The sequence below is a fragment of the Onychomys torridus genome, chromosome 5, assembly GCF_903995425.1.
Source record: "Onychomys torridus chromosome 5, mOncTor1.1, whole genome shotgun sequence".
NCBI classification, from domain to species: domain Eukaryota; kingdom Metazoa; phylum Chordata; class Mammalia; order Rodentia; family Cricetidae; genus Onychomys; species Onychomys torridus.
Window position 1 is genome coordinate 55,475,285 of NC_050447.1, and position 20,458 is coordinate 55,495,742.

Genomic DNA, 20,458 nt, shown 5'->3' on the forward strand with positions numbered 1-20,458 from the left:
GCTCCCAAGCACGCTGGCTTGGTTGCTGTCCTGGAGAGTCAGGGAAGGCAGGAAAGCAGAAAAACCGAAGCAGGAATTGTCTCAATTCCTAGGGAACAAGAGTAGGAGTGGTCCTGTGGTGAGTGGAAAGCTAGTTTAGATTAGTGGACATCTATACACTGCAGAGAACTGGGTTTGGTGAGTTCAGGGCAAGGAGAAAGGCTTTCTAGAGGATTAAGAGAAAAGCAGCAATTGCTTAAAGTGTACTAAACACAATGACAGCAGGGGGTTAGCGCTTTTTGTTGTTCCTAAAACAGTGTGTTGTTGAAAAGGCCACTTTGGCCTTGAACTTGTAATCCTTCTGCCTCTGTCTCCTGAGTGCTAGGATTACACTCAGGTGGGTATGTGCCACCGTGCCTAGCCAAGTTAGTGCTTCTTTACAAACAAAATTCAGACAGCTGGTAATTAAAAGCCCCGTGGAGCTGTGTGAATCCAACAGAACCTTCATGTACATCGGAGGCCAGTGGAGGTGATGTGTGTCTGGGGCGACAAAGTCACAACTGCAGATCCCACTCCCGTGATGGATGGAGGGGTAACGGTGGATGACGGGAGAGCCTGCAGGTGTACAAAGATGCAGCTCCCAAAGGCGAACTGGGCTGGGATTGGTCCTCCCTGGCAGCTTTGTGGACAGCACATGTTCCTCCCTCCAAGGAGAACATAGAGAAGGCCACTGTCATCCTAAAACAGCATGACCCTGGAGGTAGAGACAGAAGCCCAGTCAGGCAGGCAGGGCCTGTCTGTTCATCCAGGGTTTGCCACTGTTCTTTCACAATAAACCTTGAAAGAAATCCATAGAGAGGCTTGAGAGCTGAGAGGCTCAGTGGTTGAATGCTGGCTGCACTTGCAGAAAACTGGGGTTTAATTCCCCGTACCTACATGGTGGCTTATAACCCTCTGTCACCCATTTCCGTAGGATTCGATGCCCTTTTCTGGCTTTGCAGGCACCAGGCACCCATGTGATGCACAGACATAAATGCACATAAAACACACATAAAACTGAATTTAAAAATATATATATATATAGGCAAGGTAAAGAATTGTGGCCTGGAGTGGGTGCTGGGGAAATGGATTAGGTCAAATGCCCATTGAGCAAGCACTGAACCTGAGTTCAGATCCCTACACCCAAGTGAAAGCTGAGTGTGGTTGGTTGGTACATCTGTAACCTTGACACTGACTGGGGACAGAGTAGAGAGACAGGCGGACTCCTGGAGTTCACTGACCAGCCAGTCTAGCTTAAGGTAAGAGACACTGTTCAAAAAATAAGAAAGATGTAAAGGGGTGATGGGAGACACTAACATCAACCCCTGGTCTCCACATGCGTGTACAAACACACACACACACCTTGCCCCACACACACAAGAATTTTAGCCTAAACTGGCAGGTCTAATCCAAGGCAGAATGAAAACAAAACAAAGAGTTTGTGATAAGGAAAAAAATAAACAGGAGCCATGTTTGCATGCTCCCATGGTTACATGCATGCTCCTATGGTTACATGCCTTCAGATGTTTGAAATGGGACTCTGGTCGGTTTCACCTTTGTCCAGTGTCTCCTGGAGCAGCTGTGTTCTGGGCTTGTTCCACATTCTAGGTCAATTCTCAAAGCTCGCCACCCCTGAGCTTTAGTCAGACCTCCCACTTAGCTGGTAGAAATTTAACTAAGGAGGAAGACTTGACCTTGTCCTTTACTTGTGGCCATGACTCTGATGAAGGTCAATTTTTGTTTTTTTTAGGGAGAAGAAAACAACTTTGTAGACAGCACTGGAGATCCCCTTTCAGGTAAAGGATTGACTAAGGTACCGGCATCAGCAAGCACTGGGCAGACACATGAAAGGTAGTCAGCAAGTGTGTGCATCATCATGTGGTATGCATGTGGCTTTATAGCTATTCGACAATCAGTGGTTAATTTTCATCCTGTTGATTGTAATTGTGTGTGTGCATGTGTGTATGTGTGTGTGTACCTCAGTTTCTGAGACTAACTCTCACCAGGACCTGGAGGTCTCTGATAAGACTAAGCTTGTTGGCCAGGGATCTCCTCCATCTGCCTTCCCAGCACAGGGACCACAGATGCATGTTACCACACCTGGCTTTCTTTGTGTGTGTGTGGGGTGTGTGTGTGTGTGTGTGTGTGTGTGTGTGTGTGTGTGTGTGTTTGGTTTTTTGTTTGTTTTTTTGTTTTGTTTTGTTTTGTATTTTTTGTTTTTTTTTCTGAGACAGGGTTTCTCTGTGTAGCTTTGTGCCTTTCCTGGAACTCACTCTGTAGACCAGGGTGACCTCGAACTCACAGACATCCTCCCAGCTCTGCCTCCTGAGTGCTGGGATTAAAGGCATGTGCCACCACCACCTGGCACACCTGGCTTTCTTATGTAGGTTCTGAGGCCCACATTTGGATGCCTGGGCTTGCAGAGCAAGTGCTTTACTGAAGGAGCTCTCTCTAGCCCCAACTGTACTTTATTTTCAAACAATAGCATATACTTAGGGAACCAAAGCACAGAGCTTGCCCAGTGACTCTTCATCCTTGTTATATTTTCTGGATACAGCAGAGGATATTCCTTATTCCTGTGACCCAAACACCTCTGTGGAGCCTGGTGTCAGTACATACATTTGGACACCATCTTTCATGAACACGTCCCAATCTCTCTGAGTGCCTGAGGGGTTCACCTATTGCATGTGTTTTGATGGTGAATTCTCGGGCACTTCCATTCTCCTTATGCTCCCTTCTGAAAGGCCAAAGTTACACAGAGGAGGGCAAGAGATTGGGGGGGGGGGACCCTATCAGAGCTGTTTATAACCTTCATGCAGATAGAGTGAATTCCCATCCTAACTTGGCACAACCAACTTAGCAAGGTGTGTCTTCATCCAAGTCTCCCCCCAACCCCAAATGCAGTACTAGAGATGGAACCCAGGGCCTTTGCATGTTACACGAGTGCTCTGCCACTGGGCTACATCCTCCTGAAAATGTTTAGAGAGGTTTTTCTCTAATCTGGCCCTCCTTTGTCTGTGAAGGGTAGATTGGCAAGTTTAGTATTTGGGCCACCATCAGGACCCTACCCAGTTCTTGTGCTGACAGCCACTGACTTGAGGTTACTCCTGGAGACCATGGTTTCCATCACAGCTGTGCATCTGAAGTCTCCGAGGGAGCTGTGAAAACCCCCATGCCCTGCTACCACTCCACACTAATTAAAATCAGACTTTGGTAGACCTCAGGGGTTAGAGGGAATCAGTGGGCTCCACCTCAAGTGAAGTTGAGGAACAATTGCTTCTCAAGAGCCATTGTCCCACACCCACAGCTGTTCCCTGGGCCATGCTATCTGTGTGTTAGAAGGAGGCTTTAATGGATGACGTCTTTGATCCTTGGAGCCGCTTTTGAGACCAATGTCATTACCTGTGTTCACAGAGTGAGGAAAGAGCTTAGCACACACCTGTACAACAGGCAATCTGCCTGGCCACAGGGGCCTTCTCCCTAGCAAGGCTCACTCCCTTTTCTTTTTCTTTGTGGGTCTCCGTGGTGCAAGCTGGTGTGGAGCTAGCTATGTGGCTGAGAATGCCATACCTATCTCTGGTCCACCTATCTCTACCGCCCGAGTGCTGAGGTTGACAGGTGTGCACCAGTTTATGCGGTGCCAGGAACTGCACCATCCAGGCCTTCAAGCATCATGCAGAAGCTCAATACCCACAGAGCTCTACCCTCTGAGCTCCACCTCCATCCCCTTGTTTAGAAGTGACAAATAGGATAAGAGTTATTAAAGCATCTAAGGGAATTTTTGTGAAGGATTGAATATCTTTTCAATCATCTCCGCTCTTTCCAAATCTAGAATTGACCCGAATTTTTTTTTTAGTTGGATACCAAGTCTGTACTGTTTTCTCACAACATGTTCTCCTGGCTTCCTCCTCCCTCCCTGAATCCTGCCTGCTGCGTCTGAAATGTAGCTGGAAGTGACGCATGCTTGGATCTCCTTCCCGGGGAAGCAGAATCTTCATTTATGCACCTGTTTGGCAAATACATATTTAATTTATTTTTTAAAGATTAGTTATTTTTTACCTTTAATTATGTGTATGTATGTGGCAGTGGGTGGGACTATGTGCATGTGAATGCAAGCGCCCATGGAGACAGAAGAGGGCATGAGCGCCCCAGGAGCTAGAGTTCCAGGAGGTTGTGAATACTCTTAACTGCTGAGCCATGTTGCCAGCCCCTAGTTTTTTCATTTCCCGAGAGAACGTGTCATTGGAGGAAGGGCTAGTTCAGTAACTGTCATTCATCCAGCGCCTACTGTGTGTGTACCCAGGGTTTACCTGTCACTTGACAGGTATCAGGTCATGATCAACGATCTAGTCCTCCCCCATGCCTGATGAGTTCATGGTTCTCAAGTCTCTCTCTTTCTTCCTCAAGACATCTCAAAGTTTGTCCTTCCAGGTAGAATATCACATGAGATATGAGAAGACCAGGCTGTCTTGGAACTCAGAGATCCACCTGCCTCTGCCTCCCAGGTGCTGGGATTAAAGGTGTGCACCACCATGCCTGACATAGCGTGTGATTTTAACAGGCAGTTTGAAATCTTGTCATACATCTATTCATATGGATTCCAGTGTTGCTTTCCCACCTTATTCACTGAGCTGGGGTCTAATCTGTCCAGGCAGCTTGCTCTGTGGAGCCTGTCTCTACCTTCTGAGGCTGGAATAGCAGCTGGGCTATCACATTCACACAGCATTTACAGAGGGTTTGGGTGGAAGGTCTGAACTTCAGTCTTCATACTTGTTTGGCAAATGCTTCAGCCACTGAGTCATCTCCCTGGGCCTCTATTTTATTTATATTTAAGAGAGAGTCATGCTATGTAGCCCTGGCTGACCTGGTACGTAGGCTAACACGGCGAATACTTTATCAGCTGAGACATCTCCTCACCCCGCCTCTGTTCACATTTCTTACTTTCCTACAGTCACTGTTCAGTGACATCATGTGTAGTCATGTGTCATCGTACAGCAAAGGTCACATCCCCACAACTTTCCAAGCCTACGATCTTTAAACTCAAATCCAGACTCTGGAGATGGCATATGTGTAGTTGACGCTGCCCAGTGGCCGTGTCCACAGAGGGGCACCGTCCACAGAGGGGCACCACCAAGGGCTTTAGTGAGTGACTCCCTAAGACCTCTCCCCGACTCACTTCACCTCCCACTCATGTTTTTACCTCCTGGTAATAAAGGATGCTAGGAGGACTGAAGCGGGGAAGGCTGCCCTTCTGGGGTGGGAACCAGTTTTTGGGTGAGGCCCAGGCTAGAACCTGATGTGCTCCTCAGCCTGCCTCCAGCTCCCTGCACACCCCCAGGCTGCTGGCCACACTTCAGACAGAGCCTCTGTGAGTGAAGAGAACAGATAAAGCAGAGGAATGATAAGGAGGCTATAAATTCCGAAAGAAAGCTTTGACAGATATGCTTTTTGTTTTCCGATGTGCTCATGGAGCAGGCAGACCAGTTTTCTTCCTTTTCAAGAACTTTCGAGGGGTTGTGCAATCACCATAACATCTTCTAGGTTTGATGTTAAAAGCTGTCAGGGAAGCCAGTGAAATGGCTTAGTGGGGGAAAGGTGCTTGCTGTCAAGCCTAGCAACCCGAGTTCAATCCCCGGGCCCCACATGATGGAAGAGAAAACTAAGTCCTGCAGTTTATTCTCTGACCTTCACAGGAAGTGGCACACAAGCATCTTTGCACACACAGGACAATAACAATAATCTTTAAAAAAAAAAAAAACTGTCAGGAGCAGAGGGGTGTGCTCAAGCAAGAGTTGGTCTTAGAACCCTCAACCTGGTCAATGGCCCTCCAAATGCATGCTGGAACAGGGGAAAGCATGGATGGAAAGAGAGGCTGGTTTTATCAACTCTTGCTTCTGCTACCAGCTGACCAGCCTTTCTTTTCCTGTAAAGAGTAACACTGTATGGGCTTCCAAGATGTCCCAGTCAGTAAAACACTTGCTTGCCTTGCAGAATGAGGACCTGAGCTCTATTGCCAGCAGCCATGTGGTCATGGTGCATATGTTTGTGACTCCGGTGCTAAGGAGGAAGAGAAGCCTGGGAGTTTGCTCCAGGCCAGAGATAGATACTGTCTTTAGAAAAAATAGGCTCAGTGGTGGGTAAAGTTCTTGCTGTGTACCTATCTAAAAGTAAAAGCCAGGTGCCTCAGAGGCAGTGCACATTAGTAACCTGAGCAGTGGGTCCAGATTCAGGTAGATCCTTGAGGCTTCCTGACCAGCCAGTCTAGCCTAATCTGTCGGTTCCAAGCCAGTGAGAGATCCTGCACTAAAGGGGGCAGGGGTGGCACCCAAGGATTGACACCCAAGGTTGTCCTCTGGTCTCCACACACATACTGTACATCTGTGCACACTTGCACACACACATAAGAATAACATTATGTGAGCAATAAGAAGTGACTGTTCTGGACTATTCAAAGGAAGGCTGTGTGTGTGTGTGAGACACTTAGATGATGTCACCAATATGGTAGGAAAATAAAGGTGACATTGCTTGTGTAAGTCAGGCCCCTGGCTAACCTGTGGCCTCTCTGTCATCCTGCAGGTGTCGGTAAAAACCAGCCATGTAAGGAAGGCTGCTCTTGCTCCTCCTGTTCACCTCGGGTCCCCACCATCAGCGACTTGCTTAATGATCAGGACTTGCTAGATGTGATCAGGATAAAGCTGGATCCATGTCACCCGACCGTGAAGAACTGGAGGAATTTTGCCAGCAAATGGGGCATGCCCTATGACGAACTGTGCTTCCTGGAACAGAGGCCCCAGAGTCCCACACTGGCGTTCTTATTCCGAAACAGCCAGAGGACTGTGGTCCAACTGATGGAGCTCTGCCGACTTTACCACAGAGTTGATGTGGAGAAGATCCTGCGCAGGTGGGTGGATGAGGAGTGGCCCCACCGGGGACACTCGGACAGTTCCATGCACTTCTAGAATCCCCTTCTGGCATTGGCCTTTCTGCTTGCTGGACCAGCACACATCACAGGGGATATGTACCTGCTCTTGAGATTTTCAGATGAGGATGTGGAAAGCTGGTGGCGTGTGGAAGGATAGGTTCTGTTTCGGTGGCAGGTATTTGTTTCTTTTTGCACATCTGTTTTAATTTAATATTTGAACCTGGAATTGGGGAAGAATATTTTGTAGATCACATAGAGCCAAAGCCTATGGTTGGGACAGAACCATGCCAGCATGGAAAGAAAACGACCCTCTCCTTAGGCATTGCTAAAGATTGCAGCAGGATCCCAAACTGTTGATGTCTCTGGACATGTCCATGTCATCCTATGCAGAACCCTTGCATTCCTAGCCTCGCAGAAGATGGCACAGAGAAGTCACCCTGGCCTGTTCACTGTTATTATTTCTGTTGCAAAAAGTTTAGAAGATCAAGATGACACTGTATGATGGGGCCATCTTTTTTATTCAAACACTTTTGTAATCTATGGGCTAGTAGTGCTGTCACTGGATTTAGTATTTTTAAAAGAAATACAAACTTTCTGGTTTGTAGAGCAGTAGAATGGGTTGGTGTCATGGGAATGGCATTGATAAAGAATAGTACTTAATATTCCCTCTTGGGGGCTGGGGAGATGCTCAGTGGTTAAAGTGCTCACTGCACAAACATGAAGACCAGGGTTCAGGTCCCCAGAACCCATAGAATGAGGAGATGTTGTGGCACCAATGATTTCAGTGCTCAGAAGGGAGAGACAGGGATCCTCAGACAGAGCAACCTGCCTAACTAGGACTAGTCAAACGGGTAAGCTCTGGGATCAACTGAGAGACTCTTTTTCAATGCACAATGTAGAGATCAATTGAAGAAAAAATTTAACGTCAGCTAAATTTTGGGACTCTGTATACACACATGCACATGTACATCTGCATGCATACACATGCAACAACAACGCACACACAAATCTTTCTAAATGCTATTTGGGGAGGCCGAGAACATGGGTCAGTGGGTAAAGTGCTTGGCTCATCAGTATAAGGACCTGAGTTCAGTCACCAGCACCCCCGTAAAGGCCAGACGTGGCAGCATGTGCCTGTAACCCCAGCACTAGAGAACCAGATCCAGGAACTCACTGGACAGCCAACATAGCCAAATTGGGAAAGTCACTGTCTCAGAAAGGAAGGTCAATGTGAAGAGTGATTGAGGAAGATACCTAAGGTCAACTTCTCTCTCTCTCTCTCTCTCTCTCTCTCTCTCTCTCTCTCTCTCTCACTCACACACACACACACACACACACACACACACACACACACACACACACTCCTGTTTGTTACCCCTGCCTCTTTTTTGGTGCTAGGGATGGAACTGAGGACCTTGAACATGGTCAGTCAGCCCTCAACCACTGAGCTCCACCTGCACTCCTGCTACTCATTATTTTTTTATTCTTCTCTCAAACACTACATTGCAGTGTCCTCTACCTCTGCTCCTCCCACTTCCCCTCCACGCATATCTCCTCTCCTCCTAGATCCACTCCTCCTCCTTTTCCCTTCAGGAAAGAGCGGGCTTCCCAGGGATGTCAACCAAACACGGCATAACGAGATACGATATGACTAGGCACAAACCCTCATATCAAGGCTGGTTTTTATTTTTATGTGAGCTTACCAAAATCCCAGTGCTGGAAAAGTGGAAACAAGCTGATCCCTGGGGCTCACCGGCCAACCAGCCTAACTTATGTGGTGAACTACAAGCTGGTGAGAAATCCTGTCTCAAAAAACAAGGTGAACAGTGTCCTAGGAACAACATCAGAGGTTGTCCTTTGGCTTCTAGATGCACACGTACACACAAGCTCACAGACCCATACACATATACACTAATTAAAATAAACAAAAAGGAAGGATAACATTGACTGCATAGGACAGAGATACTAAGATGGACTTAAAAGAAGGTGATTTTTCTAAGCCACCATTTTTTTTTTCCTCATAGAAATTAGGTTTTTCCTTAGTTTGTTGGTAATTAAAGTCAGCTTCTCACCCAGTGTGACCTCTAAGCAGCCAATGAGACTTGTCCATCACTTCTACTTCACTAGTAATCACATCCTATATCTTCCCCACTCAGATTTATCACAGTGATGGCCACCTTATTGCCCGATGTATTTAAAGTGACGGCTAATGATCAAATGTGGACATTGTGTTTTTCAGATTTATTTTATTTGTATGAATGTTTTGCTTGCATGTTTGTCTGTGCACAAGCATGCATGGTGCCTGCCGAGGTCAGAAGAGGGTACTCTAGGTACTCTAGACCTGGAATTACAGAAGCTTTTCAGCCTCCACGTGGGTGCTGGGAACGCAACTTCTGCAAAAGCTGCTTTTAACTGCTGAGCCCATCTCCACAATCCCTAAATGCAGATGTTTTTAAAAATAGCTTCCCGGGAAAAACAGATGTTATGTGCATCATGGGCAGAACTTGCTAGGGGATGCTCTGTCATTTCACAGATGTGATTGGTTGCCTAGTTTTCTCATTAAGCTATCCATGATGTGCTCTGGCTAGTCTCACAGAATCTCCTAGCCAAAGCTGTTCTCAAACTCACTGTGTAGCAGAGGATGACCTCGCATTTCTGATTTGCCTGCCTCTGTCTTTCAAGTGCTGGGCCACCACATCTGGTTTTGCTCTCACTTCTTAGAGCAGAAGCAACCGTAGGGAATGAGAGCTTTGGAAATCACTTCACCGGAAATGTAAGTCGGCCGGTGAGGCTCAGAGCTAGAGGATGCTGGACCATTAGGAGATGTCAGCGCTAGCTTCCCTATCTAGAACCCCCAAAGGATGAAAGGAGTAGCTCCCAGGCTGACATATGTCTGGTTGACACTGTCTAGCCAGATGTTCCCAGAAAGCCCCTTCCTTCCCATCTCCACCAAGCGGACTTGTCACTTTGGCCCAATTTGTGACCATCCCAGAGGCATTGGTGGAGGGAGAACCCCCATCCTGTTCCATTTTGTCAGCCTGCTCCCCTGTCCCCCTCCTCCGAGCCTGCCTTTCCCACACACAGAGAAAAGAAAGGAGCGGAGGCACTCCAGGTAGACCAGCGGTGTGCAGGAGAAGGCCCAGGGAGGAAGGGCATGAGCTAGCTCCGTCTCTCTGTCCATATCCTCAGCTCCGGAGAACCCCTGCTCCACCTAGAGCCTCAGGCCAATCTCTACAACTTGGAACACAGCAACTGAAATGATGGCTTCCAACTCCCTCCCATGGGCCACAGCGGCAAAAAATTGATTAAAACTTAAAAATCTTCCTAATGATACTGATTTTTTAAACCAAACACTGAGATGAAAAATGCTGCCCATAAAAATCCCCACAAGTTGATTCATGAAGATTAGCGTTTCAGATAGCCCAGATTCTCCTCTAACTTGATATGTAGCTGAGGCTGGCCTTGAAGTTATGGTCCTCCTGAATTCACCTCCTGAGTGTTAGGGCTGTGTGTCACCACGGTCAGCCAAACTTGAGTCCCCACCACAAACTCCCAGAGTGAACACTTTTCATGACCGTCCTGGGACAGCCGATCCTCTGGACCATCATTTCACGGGAAGTATCCCCAGCACTTCAGCCTCCAGGGACTTGTCAGGCTGCATCTCTAGAACACAGCTGTGCTTGCAGTGTCCACTGAGCTTGCCTTTCTACAGTTGGATCAAAACGGTCAGGCAGAGCTGGGGAGATGATTCAGCAGTTAGGAGTGCTTGCTGCTCTTCCAGAGGACCCGAGTTCAGTTCTCAGCACCCACGTGGGGTGGCTCTCAGCTGCTTACGACACCAGCTCCTGGGGAATCTGACACCCTCTTTTAGCCTCCAAGGTACACACACACACACACACACACACACACACACACACACACACACACACAAGTAAATCTCTAAAAGTCAATGTCAAGCTGGGGTTGGGAATAGGGCTGTAGCTCTATTGAGAGAGAGCTTACCTCGCTTTCCCAAAGCCCCAGGTTTGATGGACTTCATAAACCAGTGTGTGGTTCTGCATGCCTGCAATTCCAACTCCTGGAAGTGGAAGCAGAGGATCAGAAGTTCAAAGTCATCCTCAGCTACAAAATGAGTTCGGGGCCAACCTTTACTATATGAGGCCCTGCTTCATAAACAAAACAAACTGTCATGTAAGCCACGTGTGGTGGGGTTCATGACTGTCGCCTCAGCATTTATCTTGTGAGAATTTTTAATTATTAGGAGCATGGTATCAGCAAAGAGAAATGTACTGAACAGTTTCTTCAAGTTCATTCTGACTCTAAATGTAAAATGACTTTGATCTGTGTTGCATAAAGAAAGCCAGGAAGTATTCTCAGCTGATGTATTCTCAGCTTATTTAAAGTGAACTTATGGCCAATGAGTTCTACAGAAGTATAAATATCCTGGTACTTCACAGAGGTGAGAGCAGGGAGGAAGGAGGATATTTTATGACCGACCGATTAAATAATTATTAAAAGCTTAGTCATCACTTTTTAAATATTTATTTTTTGTTATTTTTGGTTATGTGTCTGGGTGTGATTATGTGCACATGAGTATTGGAGTTCGTGGAGACCAGAGGTGTCAGATCCCCTGGAGCTGGGGTTACAGGTGCTTGTGAGTTGCCAGATGTGGGTGTTGGGAACCGAAGTGAAGTCCTCTAAGGAGCAGTAGGAGCTCTTAACTGATGAACCATTTCTCCACCCCATCATCCTTAACCCAGAGCTTTCTAACCTGGGAACTGTGTTAAGGTGAACACGATAGAAGCTGCGTGAGATAAGGTTGTTTTCCTATTATAATGTTGAAATCCCCTTAGCTATGTTTCCAAAAATGTTTCTTTAAGCAAAATTTCCATCTGTAGTGGCCTGTGATGAGGCCATATATAATGTGCATTTTATTTGGCTGCAATAGTGAAGAGTCAAGTGAAAGGGAAGGACTCAGAGCCACTTGGACAGCCATAATACACCCAGGGACAGATTACACACTTCTGGAGACTCACACCAGTGGAGGCAGACGAAAACAGGGCATGCAATATTAGCTTGGTGGGGTTTTAACTAGTTTGGGCTTGCAGATGTGCTGGGATGTCCCACTTGTGCCTCTGAAAGACCCTGTACAGCCACCTACTTCTGTGGCACTGAAGAGTAAAACTCAGTAATACAGGAAATCTGGCCAAAAGACCTTGTTCCTCCTGAACAGTAGTTTTTAATATAGTGCTGCCCCCTGCTGGAGGATACACTCTAAATCGGTTTCCTTTTAGAGTCTGGCTTGGTTAGGCACATTCCCAGCAACCCTACTAAGACAGAAAGAGAAAGGGTATGATTGCTCTGTGACTTGGCACACAGAGACACTCCAAGGGTGACATGGCTGAGATGGGGGCTCCTGGCTCCAGGATGTGCCCAACACAGTGGCTGCAGAAGAGTCCCATGGCCTGGTAATCACTATTGGCACTTAGGTGGACTTGTTTCCACAGGGACTGAAGGTACAGCTGTGTCGGTTAGCTCCCTTTCTCTCCCAGTTTAGGGCCCAAGGATGCCATGATGTGGTGGTCTTCTGCTCACCTGTCTTCAACCATCGACATTACAAAAAGATGTGCTTCTAAAGACAGGTTTAATAACAGGACGGAACAGATTTTTCTCTTCCATCCTCTCCTTTTTAGGTGATTAAACAGATCTCATTCGGTCTTGAGCAAAGAATTTCTTTTCTCCATTCTTTTTTTTTTTTTTAAATCAATCCTGTTGTTCCTGCTTTAAAAATTTCCTCCCATTTGAGGCTATGATGTCGTTGTCTGTACCACGTGTTTGGCGCCGCTCATACATGCGTATCTCAAATCTCCTTCCCCCGCTGGCCAACAGTATTCCCCCTCTGAGCTGGGAGCAGACATCTGCCTCACGTTCTCATGTGTACATGCAGAAACAACAACACTGTGGGCCTCGCAATGCCAAACCACTCTCTACTCTGGGTGTTACAAAACCAAAGACTGAGGCAATTCTCACAACAAAAGGCACACACCTTTGGAGGGCACACACCTACATATGCCCAAGGCAGTGACTGAGAAACATTTGCTGCCTGGGACTCAGACACCACCCTGGGACTCCTGGATACTTGGTTATCAATGCACAAGGAAGGGTGAGTCTTGTCACTGTTAATTAGAGAGAATCGAAGCCAAGATGCTGGGCCAGGTGCTGGGGCTACTGCAGTCTCAGCACTGGTGGATGGAGCTCCTGTGGGTACCCAAGACCTCCACTTGAAGGACCCTGGTGGAGCAAGGCCTGCTGTCTTCCTTCCTGTGGCTCTGTGGGGGGAGTGTCTCTGGGAATTCTGTCTGGCAGGGGATCCCCAGGTGATCAAGTGTTCTGAAGGGACTAAAGTGGTCACTGATGCAGTTGGAAATGAAATGATGAAGTCAATCAGCTCTCTTGGGGAATATAAGGAGGAAGCACCTCAATACTTCCCGGGTGCTCCGTGCTCTTCCATTCTGTGTGACAGTCCAGTGACCACTGTCTTCTGCAGCACCCCCTTGGGAGCTTATACAAGACATTTCAGCCTGAGGAGGTCAAGCTTCCGAGATCCCTGTGTCCCTAAATACCATCTGTGTAACTTGGTACTAGCTAGCCTTTTGACTCTGTCTAGATTTTCATCTTCTGTGTGATTCTCTTTTTTTATGAATAAGGAAAGATTTTTATAACTGTAATAATGGGTGCTACAAAATTAAATGTCAACTGCTGTTCCAGTGGATGCCTCATTTTTTTTTTTTTTATGTGTATGTGTTTCTGGGAAGGGGGTGTTTTGCATGTGTGTGCATGCATGTAGAGAGAGGCTGGAGGACAATCTTGGGTGTCAGCCTCACAAATGCACATCATTCACCTCCTTCAAGACAAGGTCTGTCCTTGGCCTGGAACTAACAAATTAGCCCAGGCTAGCTGGCCAGTAAGCCCAAGAGATCTTCCTGTCTCTACCCCACCAGTGTGAGAATAACAAGTGTATGCCACAATGGCCAGCATTTCTACATGGGTGATGGGGATCAAACTCAGGCCCTCATGGACAAACAAGGAGCATTTTACTGGCTGAGCCATCCCTTAAGACCTACTTTGTGCTGGGCAGTGGTGGCGCGTGCCTTTAATCCCAGCACTTGGGAGGCAAAGGCAGGAGGATCTCTGAGAGTTTGAGGCCAGCCTGGTCTCCAAAGCGAGTTCCAGGAAAGGCTCAAAGCTACACAGAGAAACCCTGTCTCAGAGGGAAAAAAAAGACCTACTTTGTGCAGATTCCAGTGTGGTCACCGGCTCACGTCTTGTAAGCCCCATCATCCATTACTTGAACACCCAGTGGTTTTCTGAAATGTGTCCCAGATTCTGGAGATGCTAAGATAAACAACACAGCCCTTCACTCCAGGAGCTATAGACAGACTCACTGCAGGTAAGGACTGACAGGACCGAGGGATGTGAGCAAAGGAGGTCCAGGTGTACGGAGCAGGAGGAAGGATGAGCAGTTAGCCTTCCACAAGGGTCTCCAGTGTACCGTGTCTGTATGTGAAGACAACCGTTTCACTATTACTGCCTGCCTCTTCTGACCCAGTCTGTCCTCTAAGGTATCTATGGGCTTGACATCTCTGATTGGAGCCTTATCAACACCTCAGACTCAACCTGTTCCATGAGTCATCCTTGTAGTTTTGTGTCCCACCAGACTTCTCCATGTCAATCATCCTCTAGCAGCTCAGAGCATCCTTAAGACTTATGTAGCTCTGGCTGGTTTCTAAAGTAATCCTCCAACCTCTGCCATCTGAGCCAATGATCGTGTGTGTGTGTGTGTGTGTGTGTGTGTGTGTGTGTGTATGCACATGGAGGCTAGAGTTCCAACTCCAGTTCTCTAGTATCATCTCTCTGGTGCCATCTACCTTGATTTGTTTTTTTCAAGACAGGCTTTCTCTGCATAACAGCTCTGGCTGTCCCAGAACTCACTCTGTAGACCAAGCTGACCTTTCCTTCCAAGTGCTAGGATTAAGGCTTGTGCCACCACTGCCTGTTTTTTTTTGTTGTTGCTTTTTTTGAGACAGGGTCTCTCCCTGGCCTGGATCTCAGGTATTAGACTGAGCTGGCTGATCACACACACACACACACACAGACACACACACACACACACACACACACACAGAGAGAGAGAGAGAGAGAGAGAGAGAGAGAGAGAGAGAGAGAGAGAGATCCCTGAGTCTGCCTGGCAATCACTAGGATCACCACATCTCACCATGTAGCTTATCTAGGTACTCCATATTAGACCAGTGGTTTTCAACCTTCCTAATGCTGTGACCCTTTAATACAGTTCCTCTTGTGGTGACTCCCAACCATAAAATTATTTCATTGCTGCTTCATAACTGTAATTTGGCTACTGTTATGAATCATAATGTAAATATGGGAACCCAAAGAGGCTGCAACCCGCAGACTGAGAACCACTGCCTTAGACTCACTCCCCCTGCATCTGGTCTTCCATGTGTCTGCTAGAGCGACAAGGTATCAAAAACAAACAAGTTGTTACCTGCCTGAGTTCCTCGTTCTCCTCATCCTCTCATCACACCCAGACAAAACTATCTGTCAGTTTAAATGAGGAAGACTCTTTGTGACTCTATCCAGGGACCTACCCAAGATATGCCTGTTTTGAAAGTATCACAGCTTGGCTTAATACACCATTAGCAATTCTCATGGATGCCTAATTACAGTTCAAACACTCAATGTAAAATGCAATTTCAAAACAATGAAAAAAATTTTAAGGAAAAAAATGCAGTCTAAGTAAAACACACCCTTGGTGCCATGAAGCAGAAGTCCGTTCAGGTCTATGATGGATTCACTTTTAGTGTTATTCATGAAAACAGGGATTTCTTTTACCCACCACTTGACAGAAACACATAATGGACATTGTTTTGCCTGTTCCCGGCAAGCATCCTGAACTGGGAACAAGCAAGGTAACCAAGGAGATGATGAATTAATACTTAAATATTAGATTGGGAAGATTTCAGAGGAGATGGGGCCAGATACCTTCAGGTTTCATTAACGCAGCTATCAATACTAGAGAGCCAGCTCCTTGTTGGTCTCTGAGGAGCTGGTCCAGGGAGGTCTCTGCCCAGGGCTGCCCCACCAGGCCTGCGATCTCTCAGGTCTTGTAATCTCTCCGAAGAAGTATCAAGTCACAGCTTGTTTACTGAGCCAGTCCCCCCCACCATTGCCATGAGTAAAGAAACACTTTGCAAAATGCATGCTGATGTGTTAACTTAGGACAGCGAGATGGCTCAGTGGGTGAAGGTACTTACTGTCAAGATGACAGACTGAGTTCAATCCCTGAGACCCGTGTGTGGAAAAAGAGAATCAACTCCCACAAGCTGTTCTCCGACCTCCACATGTGTACCGTGGCACACACATGTCAAATCAATAACTAAAGTCATTAAAAATACCAACTCTATACTGAATGTTTTAAATTGTCAGTAACTTCTGAAAGGGAATCTTCAAAGCTGTCCCTCCAAGTATCAAAGTGGTGTGTGCTTGTGTGAGGGAAGGCACACAGGGTAAAGATATAACCCTCAAGGACACCCTCCCCCAGCAACTCACTTCCTCTAAAGAGGCCCTACCTTCCAAAGGCTCCACAATCTCCCCCAAACAGTGCCACCAGCTGGAGACCAAGAGCCCTAAGGCATGACCCTGTAGGGGACATGTCATATTTAAACCATAGCAAACCGACAATTTTCACCTATGATCTTAATTAATCAAACGTGCCTCCACTTCAAGCTTCCTGCCCCCTCCCCTGGCCTGGAGGCACACATATTTGAAGCCTGAGCAAGGAGAGTCCTTTTTGAAGCTGCATGGCTTCCTCACAGGGTGGTGGGAAGCTAGGCCGGCTGGCCAATAGCATCGGGGCCACCTGCATCCCATCTCCCAGGCGCTGGGGTCACAGGTCCATACCACTGTGCCTGGCTTTCATGTGGGTGCTGCAGGGCCTCATGCTATGTGACAAGTACTTCACTGAATGAGTCCAGCTCCAGATGCTGGAGCCCTGTGCAGTAATTCCCTCTCTCAAACCTTTGGAGTTCATCCCAGAAGAACTCACGAGAGATGAGTCTGGATCCCCAACGGATGCTGTCATGTACATGTGACCTAAAATCATTCAGCCATTATGAAGAACTGCTAAGAATACCACATATATCAACTTCCAGAAGTGGTAAAGGTCAACTTGGGCTTGAACTTTAACCCCAAATGCTACTCCAACAAACGGCCCTGTTTTCAGAAACACAGCCTTTTCCACCTTCAATGCCACTACTCTCAGAAGGTCCGACAGTCAGTGGTAGGGAATCCCTTCAGCGGAGTTTGATGAGACAGCATGTGGATGCGGCTTCTGATTCTAGGTGATGGTTATATCTGCACACACCTCTGCCCTGAGTGTCTAGAAAGGTAGGTAGGTGTGTTAGTAAAGTTGGCTTGGGTTTTCAATAAAAGATGAGGAGGGATATGAAGAGAGGGGATCTGGTTGTCTCAATGCCACACTCGAGGCTGGAGAGATGGCTCAGTGGTTAGGAGCACATGCTGCACTCAAGTAGAGCAGAGACTGGGGAATTGCTGGGGCTTGCTGAATTTCAGCCCAGCTGAGAAAACACAAGCCCTGGCTGGGTTCAAGGGAAAGCCCTGCCTCAAAGGAACAGGTGGAGAGCAGGAAAGAAAGACACTGTCACTGCGATAAAAACACTGAGCCAAACCAACCTGGGGGAAGACAGGGTTTTGGGGCTTGTGGTTTAGAATCTTATCAGGGACTCGAGGCAGGAACTGAAACAGAGGCCACAGAAGAGCCCTGCTTACTGACTTGTTACCCAGGGCTTGCTCAGCCTGCTTTTTTACACAACCCAGAACCACCAGCCTAGGAAAGGCATCACCCACAGTGGGCTGGACCTCCTCACATCAATCATTAGTCAAGAGAATGCTCCACAGGCATGGCAACAGGCCAACATAATGGAGGCAGTTCCTCAGCTGATACTTCCTCTTCCCTGTGACTAGCTTATGTCAAGACAACAACAATAAAGCCAACACCCAGTGACTCCTGGCCTCTGAATAAAAATATGTACACACACGTGCATGTGTGTACACATGAGAGAGGAGAGGAGAGAGAGAGAGAGAGAGAGAGAGAGAGAGAGAGAAAGAGAATGAACAGGGCGGTGAATAAGCCTGACGATCTAAGTTTGCCCAATGGAACCTGAGTAAAGGTGGGAAGAGAGAAATGACTCCACAAAGCTTCTCTCTGATCCCTCTCTACATATGCACCACAGCAGGTGTATGTACACACACACACACACACACACACACACACACACACACACACACACACGATAAATATAACATAAAAAATACTTTTGTGTTTGAAAAATCACCTTGAGTTCTGATCCGCTTCAACCTAGCACTGAATTTATTATTAGTGTCTCACTCATCATCATAATGAGCTGTATAAACACAAGCTAGAAGTAGATTGGCTGAACCAGAAGGTCTGATTCAGCACCGAGGCTGGGTTACTGAAGGAATCCTCTTGATGAATCGCACTGATGTGACAGGAACAGGTGAACGTATGTGTAATGACAGCCTGACTCTGAGGGGCTTTAAGCTCCAGAAAAGTCCATTTTGTTTTGTACCAGTCTACATCTAGTGGGTACACATCTTGGGTCTCCCTTTATATACATTCATAATTACTACTATATAGAACATAGAAATCTTTATATTATTTTATAGTTGTTCAGTCTTTAAATTTACACAATTTCAGATACATTTTCTTATATCAAATACTTCAATATTTTCTAGTACTAGCTTGTTGTAGTCTTGAAGATATTCAAGGGAAACTATTTTAAGGAATAGGACAAGATGCCATCCTTCAATTTACACTCCTCATAAGATCTCTCCAATCATTAAGATTCTATTATTTTGTGATGTAACCAGATCTAGAAGCTTGCTTCTCTCAGCTGAAATCCTAAGGCGTGGGGCATGAAACCCGTAGAACATAGGAGGTAAGCTTTGTGGATCTGAACAGAGGCCTAGCTGGAGGGAGAAGAGGTTCAGTGCTCCTGGGTGATACTTCTGAAGCGTGGGTGGAGACCTTAGGTCAAAATGAAAGGATTCTGAGCCAGGGAGACAGGTGTCACATGCTTGTCACACATGAAGACCTGTGTTGGATCTTAATATCCACATAAAAAGCCAGGGGTGGTAGTGAGCACTCAGAATCCCAGCACTGGCAGAGACAGGAGGATCTCTGGGGCTTGCAGGCCAGCCAGTCCATCCAAATCCAAAAGCTCCCAGTCCCAGTGAGACACGCCGTCCCACAAAGCAAGGTGGATGGCTCTGGAGGAAGGACACCCAAGGTTAACCTCTGGACTCTACAGGCATCTGGTAGTCACATGACGGTAAATGTTTCACATCTGGCTCTCAAGAGAGAAAAGTCCTAAGAGGGAGTACTTGCTTATTTTCTTAGTAGAGAGTCTTGTCCTGGCCCAAGTATCAACACAAGTGGAAAAGCACAGGTTGACTCTCAAAGCTGGCATGAGCAGACTTTAGTCTTCACTAAGTGCTCTTGGACTTTGGGCTACACCTCACTAGTCACTAGTGGGTCTTGCCAACATTTTAGTCGATTATAAATGGCATTTTTAACCTTTTGGGGTTTTGTTTATGTTTGTTTGTTTGTTGTTTGTTTGTTTGTTTGAGACAGGGTTTCTCTGGGTAGCCCTGGATGTCCTAGAACTCACTCTGTAGACCAGGCTGGCCTCAAACTCAGGGATCTGTCTGCCTCTGCCTCCTGAGTGCTAGGATTAAAGGTGTGTGCCACCACTGCCTGGCTACATTTTTAACTTTAAAAAGATTTTTATTTTATATGTCTGCCTACAGATATGTCTGTGCACCATGTGTGTACACCAATAGCATTTTTTAAATGGACATATCAATCCCACAGTGAGTTCTGTGAGAACTTGTTTTTTCGTGTAACATTTGAAATCACAGTGGAAACAGTCTCATTGTGGCTCCTGGTTACAAAGTCTACAGGCCACCACTGTTGTATTGTCTCTTAAAATGAAAAAACAAAGCAGAAGGCACACACATCTTAGTACTGGGGAGAATGGCGCAGGAGAAATGAGAGTTCAAAGCTAGCCTGGGCCTGGGCTGCACAAGACCACAGCATCTCAAAAATACCCACCCTCCAAAAATGAAAATCTTTTAAAATGATTTAAGTGTGTGTGTGTGTGTGTGTGTGTGTGTGTGTGTGTACACGCGCGTGCGTATGTGAGTGGAGGAGGCTGCAGAGGCCAGGAGAGGCTACCATCCTTTAGACCTAGAGTTGCAAGTGACTGTGAACTGGCAGTTGTAGGTACTAGGACCTGGATTCAGCTCTTCTGCAAGCGCCATGTACATTCTAAACTTTGAGACATCTCTCCAGGCCCTCCCAAACCATTCTTTACCCTCCCATTCCCTTGCTATGGTGCT

The 20,458-nt window shown here is 46.8% G+C and overlaps 1 protein-coding gene across 1 annotated transcript in view; it reads left to right on the top strand.

The window, feature by feature from the left end:
- Positions 1-7,988, top strand: part of Edaradd (EDAR associated death domain) — a 42,873-nt gene extending 34,885 nt beyond the window's left edge. Inside the window, exons 5-6 of the mRNA XM_036189053.1 lie at positions 1,769-1,814; positions 6,595-7,988. Of these exons, the coding sequence (XP_036044946.1) occupies positions 1,769-1,814; positions 6,595-6,977 (429 nt within the window). The 3' untranslated portion in view covers positions 6,978-7,988. The remainder of the gene's footprint in view (positions 1-1,768; positions 1,815-6,594) is intronic.
- Positions 7,989-20,458: the final 12,470 nt, after the last annotated feature.